The sequence below is a fragment of the Stegastes partitus genome, unplaced genomic scaffold, assembly GCF_000690725.1.
Source record: "Stegastes partitus isolate 25-593 unplaced genomic scaffold, Stegastes_partitus-1.0.2 Scaffold142, whole genome shotgun sequence".
Taxonomy (NCBI): domain Eukaryota; kingdom Metazoa; phylum Chordata; class Actinopteri; family Pomacentridae; genus Stegastes; species Stegastes partitus.
The window spans coordinates 69796-93894 of NW_007577873.1; the positions used below are offsets into that span (position 1 = coordinate 69796).

The following is a 24099-nucleotide window of genomic DNA, read 5'->3' on the forward strand; positions in this document are numbered from 1 at the left end:
CTGCTTGTTTAGGAAATGCTCATGTTTAGACTTTACTCCTTGTGCAATAGAATTTAACATAACAAAGTCTATTTCTATCAATGCTACTAAAACATATTCTAAATAATACTTGTATATGTGTGTACGTACCACTCCCCTCTCCCAAATGACACTCATCCTGTCCTGGACTCCAGCCACTCCATGAGGGATCTTAGTGAAGTCCTCTTTGCCCAGAGCTCTCTGCTTGGTGCTAAACGGACGGTGTTCTGATGCCACAACGCTCAAAGTGTCACTGAAAACAGGATACACAGGTTCAATTAAGGGAAGCATTTCTATCTACAACTCCAGCCTAAATATGGGCTGTTCATTGACTTAATGTGTGGTCAGAGTTCTTGTGTGAGTACTTTATTTTAGAGCACTGTTTACAAGCACTAATACAGAATATTGATGTGGGTACAGCACACATACTTGCCCAGCAGGCCCATGAGGTAGCTGGGTGTGTTTGGGTCCAGGCGGAGTGGAGGGGCGATGACGTGGGCAGCAGCATGAGCCCAGTCCTGGTGGTAATACTGCATCCCATTCAGCACCGCGTGAGCTACTGTAGTCTCTGCATGGATTACCTTACCTGGAGGGACAACACAGAAAAAAAGATTTAATTCAAAAGAGTTAATCATCCTCTTCATTACCACAGTCACTGTCTTTTATTTGTTTTCACTAGGCAAGAAACTCACCCTGCATCTTAGCAGCAGCGATCATGTCTCCAGCAGACATACTGGACACATTCACCAGGTAAATGGGGCAGCGGGCCTGCAGTCACAAGAATATTCATTAATTCATTTGGTCATTTATCAATAACTGCACACAGACAGGAGATTAAAATCTGGTCTTTTTACCCTGTTTGCGATGGTAACAGCTCTGTGAGTAGCTTCAGATTCCAGCTGTGGACAACAAGACAGAGGTCAAATCACAAAGTGACTAGTTTAATAAGTACTCAGTTTGCATTTATATATTAGGTCTTTATCAGAAACTTCTATCTAAAGAAACAATATAAAAGTTGGATGTTTGTGCATGATATGGTGTACATTTTACATTACCCTAAAAAACAATTTAGAATATGTTACTACTGTGTTTTATCAGCATTTTAAGGTTACATAAAGCAAAAGAGCATAAAATTATTTCTGTTAAAGTGTACTGTTTTACTGCAGTATGTCCTCCACTTGGCGCAACATGTGTCTAAAATCTCTGCTCTGTTCATCCTGTTCAACATTAGCAGGGCTATATTGAAATGGAATAAAACTGAATGATGGGAAATAATCTCCAATTTAAATTTACCTCCTCTGGTCTGCTGATCTCTATTCCCTCTGGTCCACTGATGCCCAAATCCAGAGCCTCTCTGGCACCCTGACAACACAAACACACACTTCAGCTTAAGTTCAATTTAGTAAACCTTTCCACAACCTTTAAAAGAAAAACAAAAACAAAAAAACACACACAGATGGTAATGGTTAGTGACTGTCATACTCTCATACTAATACAGTTACATTCAGCAGTGATATTACTTTCACGAAAGATACATCTGCCATCCAATAAAACAAATAGATGAAGTAATTAAATTTGTATGCGGTTATGTCAGAGTTTGCATGCTGTGCACCTCTGCCACCAGCTCTCCGTTCTCGGCGTGCACACGTGCAATGGCCCCGATGTCCTTACAGGTCTGCAGCGTCTGGTAGAGCTCTGAATCCCGCAGCATCATCATGTCTTTATAGGCCATGAACATCTGGAAGGAGTTCACCCCATGCTCCCTCACCAGGGTCTCCATCTCATTGCGCACCTGATCACAGTTCAAAGGTTAGGGGTCAGAACCTGAATCCACACTCAGCTGAGTGCTCACACAGCAGCTGATGAAGTGCATTACATGGTGTCAATGTGGGCAAGGAGTGAAAGAGAAATTGTGTGATATTGTGTGTGTGTGTCTGTGTGTGTTTGTTATATGGGGCATGAAATGAGCTTGGAAAGCAGCCAGAATGAGATCACTTTGCATTTACATTGGTGATGATCACAGTTCCACAGAGACATTTGCTGCACAGAGAAATCCATTTAATGCACTTAAATTGCAGTAAAAAGGAAACTATAAAATGTAATTGTACTAGTTAAAACACTGTAACGGCATGGCAGTAAATGGGATTAGAAGGCTAATATAAAGTTGCATATGCACACGACAATGTGATGAAGTACGCAGGAGGAAAAATTCAGATCCAAGAATATTTTGTCTACATATTTACTGATCAATATATATTTTTACAGTGTAGTGCCTGCAACATCATTTATAGTCTACTATGATCATCACACTTTCCTCAGCTTTTAAACGTATTGTCACAGCTGTTACAAATGCTTTTAAGGTAACGTTTTTCATGTATAAACTCCCAGTATTCTTGAGTTCTGTCTTCTCCAATGTGAGTATTTGCTGCTTTTCTGTCAGGTGGACAGAATTACATTAGAATATTAAGTCTAGGAATTTGTGGAAAAAAATAAAGGCTAAATAGTTGCTGAATTAAACAAGGATGACTGCCAGAATTGAGAATCAAAAATGCATATAATCCTTAGTTGCAGCTCTGCTACGTTGCAAAGAAGCCGGCATTCAACATTACTATATGCAATAAGATGTGGCACGTGCACAAGTTAGCAGATGATATAGTAGACATTAAAGCCAAAGGCAGAATAGGGAACGTTGACTCATAGAATCGGCCTAATGTGCCCACTGAGCATGTGTGTTAACCCAGTTCCTGTAAGGTTTAATCTAGGTCATTACACATTTCACCCATAAACGAAAAAGGTTTGGTTGCTTTATTATTCATTCAGCAAGAATAAAAGCTTGAAGAGTGAAAAAGCAAAGAATGATTTTTGTTTCCAAAGTGTTTCCAGATTGGTCATCGACATGGTACATTTTGACCCCTGTTTGGTTCCTACCTTTGGGCCCCACCAGGTCACACCAACATGCAGAGCGTAGTCGCAGCAGGCCTTGGCATCAGCCAGAGCTCGACACTGTTCGTAGGCGTCCAGCAGGGAGCAGTGTTGTTCAGGCAGGGCTAGACCTATCACCATGGTGGTACCACCCATCAGAGCCGCCTGGGTGAGGTGAGAGGGTGACAAGGGGTGAGTTAGAGGATGGAAGGGGAGTGGAAGGGAAGGGAGGATAAGGGACAAGAGAGACTGATTAAAAAAAGGACAATGATTCCACTGTAAAGCACAAAGACTCTGTTTGTGTGGACACAATGATCCTTTCCTATCAGCTGTTGTCTCATCATTATATAGACCTCTATTCAGTGACAGTACTAATTGATTCACATACACAGCATTTAAGTTGAAGTCAAAACATTGCAGTTAAGGGTAGATAAAACTTAGAGCTTGTAACTAGAGCTTTATTTTCTTTTTAATATTGTTCTCAGTGTAAATGTCATTGTTCAGTACTATTATCGTGGATTTGCCACTCTATAGGAACATCTCAGGCTTACATAAATTTTACAAAATCCAAATCCTAGATATTTGGAAATCGCACACAAGAACTTGCTAAAACAAAAATTATTCTCTCAGAATTTGGTGCTTATTTTTTCCAGCAGCTCCATAGCAGCAGCAAAGTGGAGAAGAAAAAAGAGGAAATAAGAAAAGGAGGAGAAAAAGATAACATGAAATTGCTGACGAAAAGAGGGAGTGGGTAGAGATAAGGGAAAGTCAGACACACCAAGAAGGAAAGGGAGAGGAAAAGGGTGACAGGCTAGAAAATTGATGAAGCGAAGGGAGAGGTGTGCAGTGACTTGTCTCAGCTGACTGAATTGTAGATGCACTTATATGTAACCATGACAACAGATACTGTTCAACCATGCCTGTCGCAAGACTCCATTCTTTTCCTCCTCCTCCTGCTCACGCCATCCAAAATTGCACTGACAATCATCCATTCAATATCCTCTAACAGGGATATTGTACTAAGGAGTGATAGGAAAATGCACGATTTCATATATGAAATAGGAAATGAAAAGGTGGAGTGTGAAAACATCACCTTCTTGCACGACTTCCTTCATTTTCAGCTCAGTTGAGTTACAATAAAAAAACAAAACAGCAGTTCACAACCAAAACAACATTAAATCGTTGCCATTTCTACAACTTAACCTGAATGAAAAGTAACTAAATGGTAATATTTCTGCGTCAGCGTGGAGCCATTCCTCCAGACTCCAGACGTGTCGCAGACAGAGGTGGGGTCATCTGTTTTTGCATGGCAGCTTCACCAGCCAATGAGCTGGTAGGTTTCCCATTACCATAGAAACCAGTCCGAATCATCTGCAGCGTCAGCACTTAAGGTGTCTGCATATGTGCGTGCAAGAGGGGTGTAGTGTCATTCATCACTGTCACTACACAAGTGGGAGTGCGTGTGTGAGAGATCAAGGGACATGGGCACAGCTGGGGATTGTGGGATTTAGGCTGTCCGTCTGCATGGCCCAAATTAAAATTTACTGCCTGTCCACTTCTTTTAAAAAGGATAGAGAGAGAGAAGCAAAAAAGGCAGAGAAAAACTGAAAAGCGAGGAAATGCAGGGAGAAGGGGAAAAAAGAAAGCTGCTTTTCAGTCTTTCATCAACCTCCATGTATACTGCAGCTGATATATGCACTGTAACTGTGCATTTATATCAGTGCGAGGGTTTCAGGGGCAGTATTAGACTTTCCTCTCTCAGGCTGGAATAAAACAGCTGTCTGAAAATTGAAATGTTTTTCATGTTGCCCAACATCTGCAACTACAGTCACAGCAGAAACATCTAATTTTAGACTGTTTTAAATTACAAATCTGCTCTGGAGAATGAAGAAATACCAAATCATCCATTATTGCACATAACACACGGTCAGTCTGTGCTGCTCCGAAGATATGTATTATCCTGGGGTAGTCTGTGCTGAGCAGAATAAAAATGTCAGAAGATATACCGAAGTAAGAAGTCTAACTAGGTCCAGCGCAAAGCTTCTAAAAAATAAGCATCCTTCAAAATGTTTCAGACAGTTTACAAAAAAACTTCCATCTTAAAGTCTGTAACCCATTTCTGTCATTACACAGATTACACAGGCTTTGTAAACTTGCTAGAGACAACACCCTAAACTGAACAAAGACATCAAAAGCATCAAATTAAAGGAAGATATCATAAAATTATTGTAGGAAAGCATTAGAGTTTTGTGTTTTTTTTGCAATGGTACAATGAATACAGAGGACTTGGGTTCTAACATCATGCAGTTTCAGTGAATCAGACACATAATATGTACGAGGTGTGTCAGAAACATTTCAGGACTGGTGTCCCAAAAGATATTTTAAATCCAAACTACAAACTACACGTTTTCCCCTTTGAAGTAATCCTCCTGGGGTCTAACACACTTTCCCAGCCTTCTCTGCCACGCTGCCATGCACTCCTGGATAGATTCTTCCGGGATCCTCCTCAGCTCTGTCGTCACAGCCATCTTGATGTCGTCCATGTCTTTAAATCGGGTCCCCTTGATGACCCCCTTGAGCTTGGGGAAGAAGAAAAAATCCCACAGAGCCAGGTGGGGTGAGTAGGGAGGTTGCTCCAGCACGGCGATGTTCTTCTCAGCCAGGAACTGTCGGGTGCTCAGGGCATTGTGAGCAGGCGCATTGTCATGGTGAAGCAGCCACGACTTGTCCTGCCACAACTCTCACCTCTTCTTGCGCACTGAACGAAGGATCTCTTTGTAGACGCACTGGTTGATCGTCTGAGGGGTAAAACTCGTAGTTTGTAGTTTGGGTTTGAAATACATCTTTTGTGACACCAGTCCTGGAACTTTTCTGACACACCTTGTATGTAATATTTCCATTCAGGTGGGAAAATCAGGGATTAAGATGTTAAAGGAACAAAATTTTCCATTGGAAAACAGAATCAACAGAATCATACACAAACATTTTGCTTTCTAGCCCACTCTGGGTAAATGAGGCATGAGAATTCTGACGTGAAAGAATTACATTTCCTTTTTCTATGCTTTTTAGAGAAGTGAACCAATTAGATGTTGTCCATCCATCCATCCATTATCTATACACCGCTTAATCCTCACTAGGGTCATGGGGGGCTGGAGCCTATCCCAGCCGACTTAGGGCGAAGGCAGGGGACACCCTGGACAGGTCGCCAGTCTATCACAGGGCTACAGTTAGAGACAGACAATTAGATGTTGTGATAAAGGAAATTTTGTATTTTGCAATGTTTACAGCGCTGTGATGGTTATTTAAGCAAGTGGATTATTTTAAAATTATTAGAAAAAGCTGAAAGAACACAGACTAATATTATAATAATAATTCAGATAGAGGGCAGTGTAACATAACACTTTCTAAACACACAACAGCAGGGGGAAGAGCAGATTGTGTGTTTAGTCTGTTACAAGGCACAACAACATAGCTTAATCTACACGATTTTAATCTAAAGTCTCTCTTGTCATCCCAACATACTTCACCCTTTGGTACTTTCAACATATTACTGAGAGCAAAGCCAAAGTCGAAGGTGACACATAAACCCCAAACAGTGTTTTACATGAATCCCCGACTCTATTAAAGACCCCCGACCCCTGCTGTGAAGATAATTCCCTGAAGAGAAAGTAATACAGATACAGAGGAGGGGGGAAGATGAAGGGGAGAGAGAGAGTGGAAACGTACATCTGTCTGTGTGTTGGCATGGCAGTAGATCATGAAGGTACCAACATATGAAGTAAAAAAAATTGGGATTGGACATTGGACAATTTGAGGGTACTAAAGTAATAACAACTTAACAGTTGAGTTATCAGCTGTACTACTAACTATAATGATAGCAGAGTAATCAAAACTAGTTCAAACGTCTTTATTTTAATGACCAAACTATTACTTGATTAGTTAGGAGCATATCTGGAAGATAATCAATATTAATATAAAACATTCGCTTCAGCATTATTGTATCACACATTTTTCAAAGTTTAACGGACTAGCTGATTAACTGAAAAATATAAGAGATTATTTGTGAGGGGAAGTAATCTTAGTTCATTAACCAACTGCTCCCCAAAAACCCAGTAAGCCCACAGACATCGGATCACGTGAGTATATTAAGCCCCATCTACTGTCAAAGTGGGGGAGAAAGGGGGGAGAGACTCTGAGTGTGAGTGAGACATGTCTGATCTGAGAGGATGAAAGGGTCCCTGTATGTCAGACTCTGAGCGAGGCTATCGGTGTCAGACAGATTACCACTGCAGCTCTCTGATCAGCCTCTATCAGCACCACTCATACTTCACACTACAGCTGAACACCTCACGTTCTTCCATCCTGCCATCCCTCATCCCACCCAACCCCACCCTCCTCTTCATCGTCTTTTCAGCCTGCACAGACATTAAAATGATCTCTGTAGTGCCTGCTGGGATGGATACTGCTCTGGCATAATGTGAGGTTCTTTATGAAATGAAGTTCTAATTTGATGGATGCGATTAGTCAGTGGTGCACTGTAAAGAGTGGATGTGGGTAACAGTAGGAGCAGATCACACTTAAGTACAGTATAATTTATTCTGTTATTATTTAATAGTACATACTGTAGTAATAAATGTTGTGCTATGATGCTTTTAGGTGGTAGTTAAAGTTGCCTAAGCTGTTCAAACCTGTAATGCATCAGCAATAAAATATAAATGTAACACAGTGTTATTCAGGTGATGTAATGTACCTAGCCCTGACATAACTGGCTGTTTGTTCAGCTTTTACAAGTTTGTAGTTTTTAACGGCATCCTTACAGATAAATTAACAAACTAATTACGTTATACAGTTCAGCCTGATGTCGAAGAAGCTAAAATAAATACCTTTAATTACTAACTACATAAATCTTTTAGAACACTTCTTCCACTGAGATTTGTATACACGTACAATACACTGCAGGTAATACGATTCAAAAATGACGTGTCTAGCTAAAATCAAGCCCTATTGTCCTTAATTAGACCGTACATCTTTTGAGGATGTTTAAATAAGCATTTCAAGAGTGAAACATGGAATTTTATTAACCTTTTAAAAGTCCCTATTATACCTCTTTTTAACGAATGAATCCAAGGCTTACATGCTGGCAGATAGTTGATTCTGCTGTGCCTACAATACCGCTGTTTTTAGTCCTGTTCCAGTGACTATAGCTTTAAATGCAAATGAGCTGCAGCTGCCCACACTTCTTTAAAGAGGAGGGCCGCAGGGAGATCTCTCTCTGTATCGCTTGGATATCTGTATCGCTGTTGTGACATCACACCAGGACACTTGGTTTAAACATTCTGATCTGTGGAGAAAGTAAAGTAATGGAAGTATGTTCTTTTCTCATAGTTTGCAGGTCTCTAGACGCACTGGGGGCATGTAATTATGTTTTTTTTTTTTTTAAATAATTAAAAAACAGGATTTTGCATTATTTGGACCTATTCAAATTCCATGCAAAGTCTAGAATTGTTTTTCCAAAGGAGATTATTTGTCAGTGTGTGTATCCTAGATTGGTCAGTGTCAAATGTAAAGACAAAATAATTAAACATCTGAGCACAAAATCTTTAGCAAGATGCTCAAAGGTATATATGAACAGATAATTTCAATCCATGCTGCATGATCGCTCTTTCTACTTTGCACTGTTACATACAGTATATTGCCCTCCAACAGCTGGTCAGTAGAGAGGATGAAGGCGTGAGGAGGAAGAAGGAAAAGCAAAGGAATAGTGGGGAGGCTGGAGAAGAGGAAGGAAGGAAAGTAGAGGAGGGAGCAGACTGTTACAAAACAGTGGGAGGGAGGGAAGAGGATGTGGAGGGAAATAGTTTTGGGGTACATCACAATTGCACATGAGCCGTTGCTGCGGTAACACAGTCACCATAGGGACCACATAATACTACCATGGCTATGTGTGCACATACTCACACACAGAAATTTCCACAATAAGAGCGGGGGTTAGTTGTCATGGCAGCGAGGGCAGTGGGTAGGGTTGATGGCTGGGGGGGTTGCTGGGGGAAAGCTGGCATACGGATGATTCAATCCTCCCCAAATTCCTCTCACCACAGTTCAGTTGGCATCGCACTGAACTCAGGCCTCATTTCACTAAGCTATAGCAATGCAAGTTCACTGCAGTTAATATTAATTTCAACAAAATCTTTCAAAACACTTGCAGTGTTTCAAAGATGAAAGATACAAGACGTGCTGCAGATCTCCTCCAGTCTGGAGGTTAGCAACTGGTCTGAACAGAAATACAGCAAATATACCAAGCTAGGTGAATACGTGTATGGAGAAAAATAAGTACTATCACAAATGGAAGGTCGTTTCAATATATGATGCAAATGTGTGATATAAATTACTAGATAGTGACCATGCAATTAACTTTGAGTGTTGCTCCCAAATGCTTAAATTGATGGACTTCAATTCCCATTTGCTTTACCGTTGCACCTAGGTTTCAATATGTATGGCGACTGCAATACTTTTTATACACCCAGCTGATGTCCAGGACTGAGGATCTTCCAAAACATGCATACCGCTGCATTCAACAAATACACGCCCTCTTTTGGATTCTGCTAGTTATTAAATCATCTTCTCTCCTCTGAGTCTCAGTGAATCAGTGGAAAACATGCATTCACAGGAAACGAAACAACAAACCCAGTGCAATTGAAAACTGAACAGCTAAGTTTGTGTGTATGTAAAAAAGAAGTGTTTGCTTTAAACCAGAAACCACCGACAGCTGTTTGTTTCCTAAAGCAGCAGTGTGAGAACACATGCGGTCATTAGTCTTGATGAACAAATGAAGCTGAAAGCAGGGGTGAATATTTGACTATAGACAAGCCAGACAAAGTAAGAGAGAAAGTATGCCTGAGTATGACAGCTGTCTCCGGTCTCTAAATGTGTTTAATGACAGGCATGCTGACGAGCCGAGTCATAGCAAAGCCCTGCCTGCCTGTGTCCTGTGTCCTGTGTGTATGTGTGTGTGTGTGTGTGTGTGTGTTTGTGTGTACCTTGGTCCCACTGTAGAAGTCATCCTGGATGGCGGCATTCATAAATGTCTGCTGCAGATGCACACTGGTGTCTATTCCGCCCGGTAACACCAGCTTTCCAGAGGCGTCAATCACCTTAGCCCCACCTGGTATCATCAGTTCCTTTCCAACCTGCCACAAAGAACACAAACACACAAATTACTCAACTTTATCAACATGTGTTTGGTCCCTTAAACATGCATCTAAACCACAAAATATTAATGATAAGGACATTAGTATTTGGGCCAACCTTTAATGTAGTCCATCGATGGTTATTTTTATTAACTACATAAATCAAGGGTTCTTTTATTTAGACAGGAGTTTAAGATTTAGTATTTTAGTACTTTATACCACTATCAGAGTGAGTACTAAACTCTGACTTTTATCCTGGCTGGCTGTGTCTCTCCAAGCATGAAACTGTCATTTAGTTGGGAAGTCAGTCCATCACTTTGTCCAACCTAAAATATCTCAAGTAGAATTCAATGGATTGTTATGAAATTTTGCACAGACGTTTTATGCTCCCCAGAGGATGAATTCTAATTACTGTGGTGACCATCCTGCCATTTCTTTACTGTCCCAACTATTGGATGGACTGGCATGAAATTTGATACACTTACTAAAATTCTCCTCAGGAATGTAATCAATCTGATGAGTTTTTAACTCGGGTCAGACTTTAGATTTGTAGGGTACTTTGGTTCATGATCAGATACCTGGAAAACTAATGAAATTCTAATCAGCCTCAGCAGCCAAACTAAACAAACAAAGTAAAGGACATGGGATCCTAAGACCAATGCAGATTTGAAAATGGATGCGGTCCTACTCACACTACAATTGGTACGCATCAGTCTGCTACTCAGACGGTCACAATGGAGCTCACATTAAACACAGACAAACACACAGGGCTTCTTCAGACTTGGGTAGATCATAAAACAACACATTTACACCCTTGCAGGCACGTGAAAAGCATTAATTAACTTTAATTATACTTGCTTAACATCAGGATTGTTCAGCATTGACAACTTCCGCAAGCTATGTGAGATAACCGCAACACTGTGACTCTTCATGTTTCTACATTTATTCTCATTACTAAGGGTCCCAATTTGATTACTCCACACTATATGTTACACAGCTGTTACTTACTTCACTTTACCTTGCATTTGCACTTTACTTTGCACTGCAGCATTCTATTCATTCACTTTATTCATTATTCACCTACATTATGCCATATAAAATAAATGCAAAATTGAGTAAACTTGGAGAAACAAGAAACGGTATGCACGTGTATTTATGTTCTTTAAATATTGCAAAAATCCTCCATATATATTTTTAACAGATTTGGGCACATTTGAAGGAGCATTCCCACAAGACACCATCAAAAGAAAGCACAACTATCACACAAAGAGGATGGGATGCATTTCTAAAACACTGATAAAACTGTTGAAATCCCAGGTCAGACACACTGCATAATGTACATCCTAAATTGCTCTTGTTGTAATTTGTTAATTTTACTGTTACGAAATCACGATTTTGAACTATCCATTTCTAACTTTAGCACCTTGTTATATCAACCTATCAGCAATACTGTTGCAAGCATTGACAAAATTGCACCAAAAAGCTAACATGGAGCCATGGCAGTGGAGTGTGTTAGTAGGAGTAGAGCTGAGCTTTCCAGATTTCTGAGACTTTTCTGATGCTTATCACCATGACAACATTCTGTGAGCTAATTATAGTGTTCACTATTACCGTGGAGAGCCACAGAGTTCACTGGGTGGTTAATTCTCTTCATACTGTATTATTGTGAAATGTGAGTCACAGTAACAGCTGGGGAGACACTGGACAGTGATGATATGTGGGTCAAAGTGTGCGTGAAAAATGTGAGATTAATACAGTTTTAATTTTTTTTATGTATGACGTGCGCAAAAATTTGTAAGTGCATGTGTAAGAGAGTGTGTGTAAGTGTGGTTTACCTGCTGTATGATGCCATTCTCAATATAGACATCTGCTTCCTGGGTGAAGTCATCATTGACCACCTTCCCTCCCTTGATGAGGATACGCATGGACCCCATGTTAGCAGCCATAGTCCTGCAAGAGAAAAAAAGGCTACAGTGAACCAAGGAATCTAAATCTTGTTTTAGAGGTTAGCCAAGTCCTTAGCATACTGGAAAATACTTTCTTTACGTTTTTTTGTTGTTGTTGTTTTTAATTTTATTCGTTGTTTTTAATCTAACAATGTCAAAAGAACACAACTACAGTCAAACCCTGGCCTTGTTCCAGTCTATTCAGCTGCAGGAATCTATTGCATAGCCCTTCCACAACAAATCTAAAGCCTCTGGCAACAAGAGTGAATGCAAAATGATAAACAACACAATGATTAGCATATTGGTGGCTTAAAAAGCAAGTCCAAAGGCTTAGATGTTGTAGGATTTCAATTGAAACTTCTTTCTTTATTTCTTTCTTTCTTTCTTTCTTTCTTTCTTTCTTTCTTTCTTTCTTTCTTTCTAACAAAAAGCCTTCCACTTTAAAAACAAACTGTTACAATGCTGCCTCTGATTGCTCACAGCACAAGGGGACAAATCATCCATAATTAGAGGTAACTACTAATCTATGTATCTCATGGTTCGTGCTGAGTTACAAATTACAGTTTCTGACACATTCCGTCTTTTTGTCTCGGCAGACAGAAAACTTCCCTCAAGCTTTTAGAGAGTCAGCTTGGTCCATGAAATATTAAGTGGTGGATCTATAATTCACAAATCTATTACAGTATGTGAGAGAATATCGCAGATTCTGTTCTGCAAAGACAGATGAAGAGCAGAGGTTTCCTAAAGTACAAAGTGTAACTGCTTACTCAGCAACTAACGAACTTGCCTGACTAGCTTTATGAACTGAATATATATGTTCATTTATATATAGGAACATAACTGGTTTAAAATGAAACAGCATTGCAGTGTCCACACTAAAGATTAGCAGAAGCATTTGTATTGTATCTGTCCAGATCTGAAATTATGTCAATTAATTAATTAGCTGATAGACCTAGTAACTATCAAAAACAACATTTTTATAATGGATGAAGTATTTTTGCCAAGAAATATCAACATTTCCGTGTTCCAGATTTTCTATTGTGAGATTTTTTTTGCTTTTCCTTGATTTGATATTAAAAAAAGTATACTGCTCAGACAAAACAAGCCATTTGAAGACATCAGCTTGACCTTCAGAAACTTTTTTGGACATTTTCATCACAAAATCATCAGTAGGTTAAGGGATCATATTAGAAATGCTATTGTCAGTTGCAGCCCTTCTTCCTATAAATATATAAAGTAAGGTGGATTTTTAATGATCTCAAAGGGCCTCTGGTTAAGAGACGCAAACAAACTAATTAACCCAATTTTAGGAATTTCTGCTACATGAGCATTTTTCAGAATGAATGCCTGGTGGTCATTATGTGCATAATGATTACTTTGGGCTATGGTAATTTCAGGTTGTGTTACAGTACACGTAGTACCCACTTTGAGTGTTTTGTAGAATCCTTTTCAATGTAAGATTCCTTGGTTGAATTTTCAATAGGTTTACACATTTTAGAAATTGCAGTCGTAAAGATGGGCCTTGCTAATAGGGGTTCTGAGAGTACAGTTTCTGTTGTTTTGCTTTTTACCTAAAAGGATACGTATAATATCCCATTAGCGGCCTGAAAGCTAGATTTCAGCTTCACCTCCAAACTCCTACACAAAATAAAATATATTCTAAATGAATGTGACACATAGCAAACGTATGAATTTGTATAAATTCGTGTTTTTCTGCCACACAAGTTTAACAATGTATTGCTCAAATGTGTGATACTTTTAGATCATCATTAAGAAGGCAGCTTGAGTAAACCTAATAGAATCAACAAACTGAGAGGTTCCTCTACAAACATCTCTCTGTGTGTATTCTGCATGGATGGCTGTATGCAATGTGTTTGATGGCGGGAAACAATAGCCTCACAGTCACACAGCATCAACTCAAAGAGATGGAGGAGAATAGAGAGAGGAAGGAGAGGGGAGATGAGGGGAGCAGCAGGGGCAGAAAGAGAACAGTGAACAGAATAATGAGGAGAGAAAAAATCTTGAGGCTAAAACTTGTACCCCAATCAGATGAGACTAGAATGAGCCCGAAGTGATGGAGAAAGGTTGAGCAGAGATTCACTCTCAAAGGAATACAGTAGCTTTTGGTTTTCCTGTTGGTTATCTTACTTTTTAGGTAATAAACAGTATATGAAGAGCAGTGAAACTCAGTGGCAACAAAAGTTATTGCTCTAAACACACGTATGGAAGTCTAAAATATATATAAAGAAGAGACAATAAAATAGCAACTTCTAAGAAAAATATTTATACTATCTAGCTTTGCTTTAAGCCATACAAAAAAGCCTACTGCTAGAGCATTGAGTTTAAATGATTTGGGATCAGGTCAGACCCCATTTGATTTCAGAGAAGATTGAGGGCAGAAGAAGGGATGAAAAACAGAAAGAGAACTTAAAAAAAGAGAAGCATGAGAAACAAGGATGGCCACAGAAAGAGACTAGCTCACTGATACAAGAAGAAGAGAAGTGGATGATTGTGCAGAGATGAAAAATAAAGTGATCGTGATAAACATGGTGGTGGAGGGGCGTGCTGTATGGAAAGCAGTGCCCTAAAGGCCTGGCAGCCAGAATAAAAGATTGGTTTCCCAGGAGATGGGGACTGGAGTGCTTTCAGTGGAAAAAAGCTATACACAAACACTCCCCACACACACACACACACACACACACACACACACACACGCGCGCGCACACACACAGATCCTAGCAGGTCATTATATGGCGACGTCTGTCTGACCTTGTGACCTTTAACTGTGGTGCCCCCATCACACCAGTCAGTGTAACAGAGTTGTTTTCTTTGTTGTTCCTGCCACACACCAGAGACACACTGAAGGTTGGCTGTAGGTGTGAGTGTGCATGGTTGTCTGTCTCTTAGTGTTAGCCCAGTGATGGACTGGTGACCTGTCAAGGATGTACCCTGCCTCCTGCCCAATGTCAGCTGGGATAGGCTCCAGCCCCCACAACCTTCGACAGGATAAAGCTGGCATAACTAATGGATGGATGGATGAATGGATGGATACATGTGGTGGATAGTTAAAACTTTTTATGCACTTTTTGAGCACTTTCTACATTTGTTTTCCTGTTGACTTGTTCTATTTGCTACAGTTCATTTCCATCTTACTACGAATTGTTCTGCAACTACTATAGTTTGAGTTGTGAACTGATGATTGGACCGAATTAGGTTTATGCAGATGTCACCTTTAACTCCAGGAAACCAAATGACCCTCACTAAAGAACTTCTTCAGACGGATTTATTACATTCATTGATCCACCAAGTTAATTGTAAATGTCACTAACAGTAAGATTGTGCGTCAGTTCCATGAAAATGTATATCTGGTTCTGTTTTCAAAAGATATGACAGCTTTAACTTGGATGTGAGAGCTACTGCTCAGCCACCAACTCACAGTAAATCCAATAGAAACTGACAACATACTGGACAAAGAGGAGGATTACAGTTCCAGCGGGCCTATTGCCCAATCTGATAGAGCTCTGCTGGCTTTTTAGCTTCTAATATAAAAATTTGCTTCTGAATCATTCACAGACTCTCTCACACGGTAAATACAACCTGCCAATTTTATTAAAATCAGTGCTTTTGGTGTAGACTCCTGATATTAAATCTCCAAATAAAAATGGCAGACCCAAACCTGATTCAAAATGACTGCAAATGAAGTGAATGATAGTGATCAGTCACTTCCGTTTACTGAACGTACGGTATGCAATGCAGTGTCTGTTCAAACGGTTTTGTCCTATTCCTGCATGTTAAAATAGTTCATTTTAGTGATAGTTTGTAATTTTTCCATTTAAACAAGGTTTTCATACAAAATTAAGGAAAATGAGTGACAAGGACAGATAAAGAAATTGCGAAGAGAGCCTGATATGAACTGAGAGACAGTGATGTCTACATCTAAGTCTGGCCTATATAACTGATATTTAAAGGGCTGAGACTGCTGTTGTCACTGTGTTCCAGTCAGCTCTGTCCAAACCCACACAGATGACTGACTGTGTGTGTGGGAATGAGAACGCTGACTAAACAGACCGCTGCACTGGACACTGCAGGCTTTGTATGTATGTGAGGACTGTAAATCCAAAGGAAATTAAAATCAGTCGATATAAATGACATTCTAGACAGGGACACCTTTAATACTCACACAGTAAGGCCCCCAGCCCTTCAAGGGAAAGGAATACAGAAATCATAGTGCCAACTGGAGGTCACAGTCATCGTTTCTGCTATATTCTACAACAATCAAACATTTTTCAGCTGTACTCTTGAATTCTGGTGACTTAAAATGTTTTCAGAAGCCATAAAAAAAGCTTAGATTTGTACTTATACAAAACAACATCAAATGGTTTCTGTATCTATATTTTCCTTTAAGGGAATTTCACTTGATTGACTGAAATCAAGACACTACTGCTTAACTGTGTTAAAATTAGGGCTGTATCCTCCTGGTCAATTGGTGGGTCGATATGCTCTCATCCAGCCAAGAAGAGGATCATACTACCGGTGAACACCCCACGTTTGCAGAACTTAGAACTGGCCCAGAGAAATGGAGGCTGCTTGGTCTAACTTCTCTCACATTTGTTAAATGTTTAGTCTGCGCTGACTCCAAAGTAATTCACACCATCTCAAAGAAGTTGTTCATGTCGCTGCATTTGTTAAAAATAGAAAGCCAAAAAGTGTAAACTTTGGATACAGCAGTTTGCATGTCACAGCTCAACGAGCAGCTTGGTGGGTCATCTAAAGAGAGTGTACCACCTTCTGCATTTTATTTATTTGACCTTTATTTTACCAGGTAAAATGTTTGAGAACCAGCTCTCATTTGCAAACATGACCCGGCATGAGGGTGTTCTGCCAACGTTTGCATTTAATTCTTGAGGCTTTGAGTGTGAACAAGAGCTGAACAATTTAGGGAAAATATGTAATTGCAATTTTTGTGACATATATTGTGATTAAATTTGCACAAAAAAATTTAAAAGTCAAGCTTCAGTTCAGTGCTCACTGTATAGTAGATTCAAAACACATGATGAAACATTACTACATAAAACACCATCAAAAGTGTGACTGTCACACAAGGAGGACGTTGTGAATTTGTAAAACCCCTGATAAAACAGCCTACACTCTGAGTCAGACACACTGCACAATGTATATCCTAAATTGCAGCCTTTGCAATTTGATAATTGCATTGCTTCAAAGTGCCATTTAGATCTGTCAATAATTGTTGAGCCCCAGTGTGACTATATGTGAGTGGGCACATTACAATAAATTTGGTGTTTGATGATGTATTTGAAGTGCTTGTTTTAATCAACCAACAGTCTAAAACCCAAAAACTTCAGTCTACCATCATAAACAACGAAAAAGCAGCACATTTTCACATCCTGAGAAGCTGGAACTCGTAAACTATTTGACATTTTTCTGGAAAAAATTAATGACTAATGGATTATCAAAGTGTTTGCGGGTTAATTTTGTTCCAATCTTATCACTGCAGGTCTACTTTGTACGGCCAAACTCAGAGCTGACTTGACTGTGTGTGTGAGTGTGATGAACTACGGTGAGAAATGTGTAATCACAGTGAGAGCTGAATGAAAGAGGACATTGACTTTTCAGGGCCTTGACATACCAAGCTGACATACAGCGTTTAGGTTTCATTATGCTGTCTGTGTTGTTTCTTATTTGTTTGACTGTCTTGGCTCTCATCCACACTTTGTGACAGATAGATATAAAATGGGTATACTTTTTTGGCCCTATGGGGACAACTGGCTTGTGTTCGACCCATTTACCCATATGTGTATACAACACCAGCAGTCTCCAATCAGCGTCAGAAACAGTTGTCCTGTCTCACTGCCTACTATTTCAATTTTCAGACACCTGGTTTGTGCTTCCATCCATCCATTATCTATACACTACTTAATCCTCACTAGGGTCGCGGGGGAGGCTGGAGCCTATCCCAGCTGACTTAAGGCGAAGTCAGGGGACACCCTGGACAGGTCACCAGTCTATCACAGGGCTACACTTAGAAACAGACAACCAAGCACACTCACATTCACGCCTATGGACAATTTAGAATCACCAATTAACCTCAACATGTTTTTGGACCTTGTGGGGGGAAGCTGGAGAACCTGGAGAGAACACACACTGCATAGGGAGAACATGCAAACTCCACACAGAAAGATCCTGGGTGTCCTCACCGGGATGCAAACCAGCGATCTTCTTACTGCGAGGTAACAATGCTAACCACCGCTCCACCTTGCAGGTTTGTGCTTGTTTTCAACAAATTTTTGTTCTTGCTAAAGATGTTTTGTGTCCTTCATTTATGTTTTTTTTTGTAAGAAATAGAGACTTTTGAGACAGAACATGGGGCTGCGTAAAGAGACATAAGACAACGGTGACGGTAGGGATTTAATAGGACATAAAATGCAGTGAGGAGCTGTGATGTGACATGATTCAATGTGATAACAAGAAGCAGCCATTGGTCAGTGTTCCTATTATTACGTTAAAGTCGCTCAGTATACCAAAGTCCTTAGTGTATGAAAAGGAAATCTAAAAAGCTGCTTTCCTTATTTCATACACAAAGAAATGACACTGATGCCTTCACATTTAAACGTGAAATATTCTGGCCTTGTGTGGACAGAAGGAGAAATCAACAGGAAACAATGAGTTTTTAGTCTGACAAATCATCTGTAGTGGCCTCACCAACTGTATCCAAAATCCCATCTCCAAAGACCAGCAAGCAGAAAACACACATCTATTTTAGACCTCTTCAGTCCAGGTCTACAGTGTGTGTGTGTGTGTGTGTGTGTGTGTGTGTGTGTGTGTGTGTGTGTGTGCGTGCGCGCATGTTTGAATTCTGCTGTGTCATAGCAGGTACAGCAGAGACGGACACACACACACACAAAGTCACACACCAGGCAGCATTTCACACACACCCTGGGACCAGCTGCCTCAGCAATCGCACACACACACTTAGATGCACATGCACACACTAAGTTTCCACACACACAAACACCTTATGCACGCTAGTTAACACACATGTACACAGCAGACACACCCAAATTTTTTTTCCTCTCTCCATGCAGACAGTTTTTTAATGAGGGCGTTAATTAATAATGAATGAGGAGCAGCCGGCAGACTTAGTTCAGACTCTCAATGTCACATCGTGACAATGTCACACAGAAACAGAGTCACGACAACGCAGTCATACCAAACACAGCTACTTCACTGCTTCCTACAAAAACTGCACACTAATATTGTAGGCATCATTTAGGAAAATACATAAATATTAGTAGGAATATACACAGGTTAAAGAAAAAAACATTTTAAGCTTTAAAAGCAGCCATTATTTAAATATAAAAACTTAAGAGCATCTCTAATAACATCTAAAAAAACAAAGATGGAATCAACATTGTAGACCAAATACAAACATAGGAACAATATATGAATACTGTGACCCAGAATCCATCCTTAAGTGTAAATCTTACAAACGTGATGCACGACAGAAACAAAAAGGGAGGGAGATTAAAGAAGATTAAAACCTGCAGACTGTGATAAGGAAAAGTCTCATCTATTTTCAGTAAAAGCCTGCATGTTTAGAAACAGTTTAAATTTGACAGAGTAGCTGCTGACATCCTCAGATGTCTGTTTCCGAGCATGTGCAGGCTACATGTGTGGCATGGAAATACAAGTGTGTGTGTGTTGATGCATGCTGTAAGTGAGAAGAAAGGAGTAGACAGCTGCTGACTCCTGCTTGATCTGAAGAGTAATCGCCACAGGGAGGGACGGTGTGCGGTGTGTGTGTGTCGTGTGCGACAGCCAATATATGTGTGTGTCTGTATTACCTTGTCAAGGTGTGAGTCGCGCTGTGTGTGTGTGTGTGTGTGTGTGTGTGTGTGTGTGTGTCCGTGTGTGAAAAGTAGAGCTATTTAAAAAGTCAGAACAAACGTGTATCAGACAAATTTACTGCCGTTTGGAGACAAGAATAGACATTAAACACACACTCTCCTTTTCTCACACACGGTGAGGTTTAAAGAGTTCAGGGTACTACTGGAGGTTCATGGATGAATAAGCCATTAGTGAATTACACACAGATAAACAGACAATAACAACAGCGATCGCACAACTAACTAGGGCATCACTCGAAGGATTAGGGGCATGGCTCTCTCTACACGCACACTTATCAAGCTGTAATTGTATATTTTGGTGAAAGGCAGTCAAACATTTTCATTTTCCCAGTATTTGTTTCTCAACCTGACCTTTGACATTAACCTTTTCTCTTACGCCACCTACAGGCAAGAATTTTAACGCTGCATGTAATGGGAGGATTTCTGATATTTTGTTACTTAGTGGATGAACCTTTTTTATTTTATTTGCACATTTTGGTGCCAACATAAGGCCAAACTTCACATGTTTAGCCCTGCCACTAGTGAAGAACCTAATATCACATTATGTGAAGTAAACACGTGCAGTGTGCACATAACTATCGATCGAATTTATACCACCCAAACATACCCAGCTGTGTGGATGTGGGAAAACATAATTAGATATTAAGACCCTGATAAAAGTACTTTAGTATGACAGGGGAAATGACCAGTGAAAGCCCTAGGGGTCATTTGTGGTGCTTTCAGGATCAGTATGCTTCAGCTGAAGTGAATGTTAGATGGTTGAAAAGCATCTGAAGGCCCTTCCCCCACACCTCTCCAGCTTTGTCCAATAATTTTTTTAACTTTGCAAACGTGACAATCTGACACGCACTTCATGCAGCAATTGTAGGTGTGTACAGAGGTGAAAGAGTAATAAGAACTTGAACTCTCTCAGTCTTCACACAGCTTCAATTATTTTTCATACATGAGTACAACATGTATGCTTTCGAGGGAAGACTGTCTGCAAGTGTGTGGCCTCAACCCCATTTGTGTGATGCATTGTGTCTTGCCCCCCATCCCTGGCAGCAGGCTTTTCAACTTGCCTTCAACTTTTCTTCAACTGTGGCCATTCAGAGTAGATATTAGTATTTGTATTCAAACGCAGTCAAACAATGACTTGTACAAACTAGTTTTTTGGGGCAGGGTTTCAAGCATGTCCAAGCCTTTCAGATTGTTTGTCTTTTATCACTCAATCCATGCTTCGGCCTTTTTCTCAGTAGACATTTTGACTTGTCACAGTGAGGAAAGTACAGGTGTATCAATGACAGCTGCAGTCATGACATACTGGGACACGTAATGGAACTTAGCCATCAGTAATTTGTGCTTTCTCTCCTGTGACAAGTCAGAATGTCTGTCATGAAAGAGGTCTATTATCTGTTGTGAATCTAACCCCAGGACTTCATGTGATACATCCATCCATTATCTATACACTGCTCCATCCTCATTAGAGTCGCGGGGAGGCTAGAGCCTATCCCAGCTGACTCAGGGTGAAGGCAGGGGACACCCTGGACAGGTCACCAGTCTATCACAGGGCTACACTTAGAGACAGACAACCAAGAACACTCACATTCACACCTACGGACAATTTAGAATCACCAATTAACCTCAACATGTTTTTGGACCTGGAGAACCACGGAGAGAACATGCAAACTCCACGCAGAAAGATCCTGGTGCCCCCATCGGGACGCGAACCGGCAACCTTCTTGCTGCGAGGCAACAATGCTAACCAACTGCACGACCTTGCAGCCCTCATGTAATGCATCCATACCCAAATATGACAAAAGAGTTTTCTCCTTTAAATTAGAACCGAAATGATACATGAACAAATTAATTTGTCAGAAAATTTTCTATACATTTCATGAACCAAGGAAATAAATGGCTGATTGACAGATCCATCATGAAAATAATAAATAATTGCTAAACTAGCAGAACTATTTAAATACCTGTATGATTTGAAATAAGTATTTGGAGTAATAGAATTTAAATATTTGCTAAAACAGTTACCTGCTCTAACTATTTCATAGGCATGAAATGAATTGCTGAAAATGGAATGAGATTATCTTGACTGAAAATTTAGCGCTTCATGTAGCGACCGTGATGTTATTTTGTGGACTTCTATTTTAAAGCCTCAGGTTTGGCTGTTGCCATGGTGATCTTTTGATGATGTAATGAGGGGTGGATCCGACTACAGAATCCAAGGACACTACATACAGTGATATGGTAGTAACCTGTTAATCACAAATTTTTAAAAAATGAAAATCATGTTGTGATCGCAACGTCATCAAACTATTGATTGAGTCCATAAACAACTCAGCAGAATTGTTTATTGAGGTAAGAGATCAAGGGAGAAGTAGGATTTTTTCTCATGGACTTCTATATCATAAAACATTTTTTTGCAACTGGAGGAGTCATCCCCTGCTGGCTTTTAGAAAGAATGCATTCCACGTTGGCTTTAGGTTCAGACCCAGAGACTACCTCCATTTTTTTTTTTAGAATACAGCCTATGGGTACACCCTGAACAGGTTGCTAGACTACCACTGTACATTATAGACAGACACACATTCTTACCAAAAGTCATTTAGAGTCATAAATTGGTGCATCCCTGGTGCAAACACAGGGAAAACTCCACATTAAACGACCAGAAATCTGCTGTAATACAAACCACTGCACCACCCAGCAACTGTATAGTGATGTAATAAGTTGTAATTGTTTTAACATTTTACAAACAGATAATACAAAAGACGTATTTATGATAATAACAGAATAGATGCATCCTTAATGGTAGATACCATGTGTAGGCCAACGATTACATCATCTAATTTGGATCCCTTCTAATGCATTCAATTCACTGTGCTGCACGTCAAAGGCTCCCTAAAGCACAACTGGAGAAATTAAATGATGTGAAGGCCTTAAGATCCTGATCAGCAAAAACCAGAGCAGGTCTGCGTTCGAAGCAAAGGACAAGAATGAAAACCGCGATTCAAAATCACCTGTTCACATTTTGTTCCCAGCTACACTAATACGACGATGGACTACACACACCTACACACACACACACACACACACACACACACACACACACACACACACACAACGGGCTGGTCTGCATGCATGATGATTGCAGACCGTACACTTCATCATCACTGTGACTCAATATATTTGGCTGAACAGAGAATAACCTATAAACGAATAACGGACTTACATAACGGGCAACACACACTCATACACAGCACACTGTCTTATTGCACTGATGGCACGCTAACTAAACACACACACACACACACACACACACACTCGCATCTCACCCATATTTCGTCGCACACAATGCTATTTCAAAACGCACACTGCCAGTCTTCAATATTTCACCGGCTTTATGAGTAATTCATTATTTTTCCCCTCACTGAAAAAAGAATAGGCTTCATTCATTCCCATTCAAACACGAACGAAGAAACACCTAATTGGGCAGGTAAAATTTTATAATTAACAACGTCAATGTCTGATATTTAGCTAATATACTGTAGCAATCGGAAAAATAACGCGCATTAGAGCCGTGGCGGTTTTTTTTATCGACATTTAATGCATACATTTAAATCCTAAAGAAGCTCACTGGTGATAAATTCCACCTATATTTGTCAACAAATGTCAGTTTGTGGGGAAATAAACGCTGACAACTTGATTTCCGTCATTTTTTCTGGCTCCTTACCCTTTCTTCGCAGGTTCCCTGGTCCTCCTCCGCAGGAGCTTCTCTTCGTTGCCCAGCACTAGCCGAGTGCGCGAGGACAGCTGGCACAGCGCAAGCCGCAGATGCTTCGTCTACGCCGTCGGTCCGGCATCAGCCAATCAGGAGCCGCTCGGACCAGAGCAACGGAGATGCCGACCAATAGGAGAGCAAATGTGTCAGTAGACGGGTCCGCTCTGCTCTGAAGACAGGGGCGTGTCTGCTGCCTCCGGAGACATGTTGCCTTTAGATGCTGTCGGACATACGGGGGTTGGTACCTGATGAGGCGATATAAATGTGTATGTGTTCAACGACTAATAATAATCTATGAAAGTACAAAAGAATAAAATGGAAATTGTGTACCC

The 24099-nt window shown here is 40.3% G+C and overlaps 1 protein-coding gene across 1 annotated transcript in view; it reads right to left on the reverse strand.

Annotated features, from left to right (window-relative positions):
* LOC103355282 (dihydropyrimidinase-related protein 5) overlaps positions 1–23789 on the reverse strand; it is a 28479-nt gene extending 4690 nt beyond the window's left edge. Inside the window, exons 1-10 of the mRNA XM_008279012.1 lie at positions 23720–23789; positions 11963–12077; positions 9978–10127; positions 2947–3105; positions 1631–1810; positions 1312–1380; positions 873–917; positions 711–786; positions 448–604; positions 130–271 (exon numbers count right to left, since the gene is read on the reverse strand). Coding sequence (XP_008277234.1) covers positions 130–271; positions 448–604; positions 711–786; positions 873–917; positions 1312–1380; positions 1631–1810; positions 2947–3105; positions 9978–10127; positions 11963–12073 — 1089 coding nt within the window. The 5' untranslated portion in view covers positions 12074–12077; positions 23720–23789. The remainder of the gene's footprint in view (positions 1–129; positions 272–447; positions 605–710; positions 787–872; positions 918–1311; positions 1381–1630; positions 1811–2946; positions 3106–9977; positions 10128–11962; positions 12078–23719) is intronic.
* Between the last annotated feature and the right edge of the window lie 310 nt (positions 23790–24099).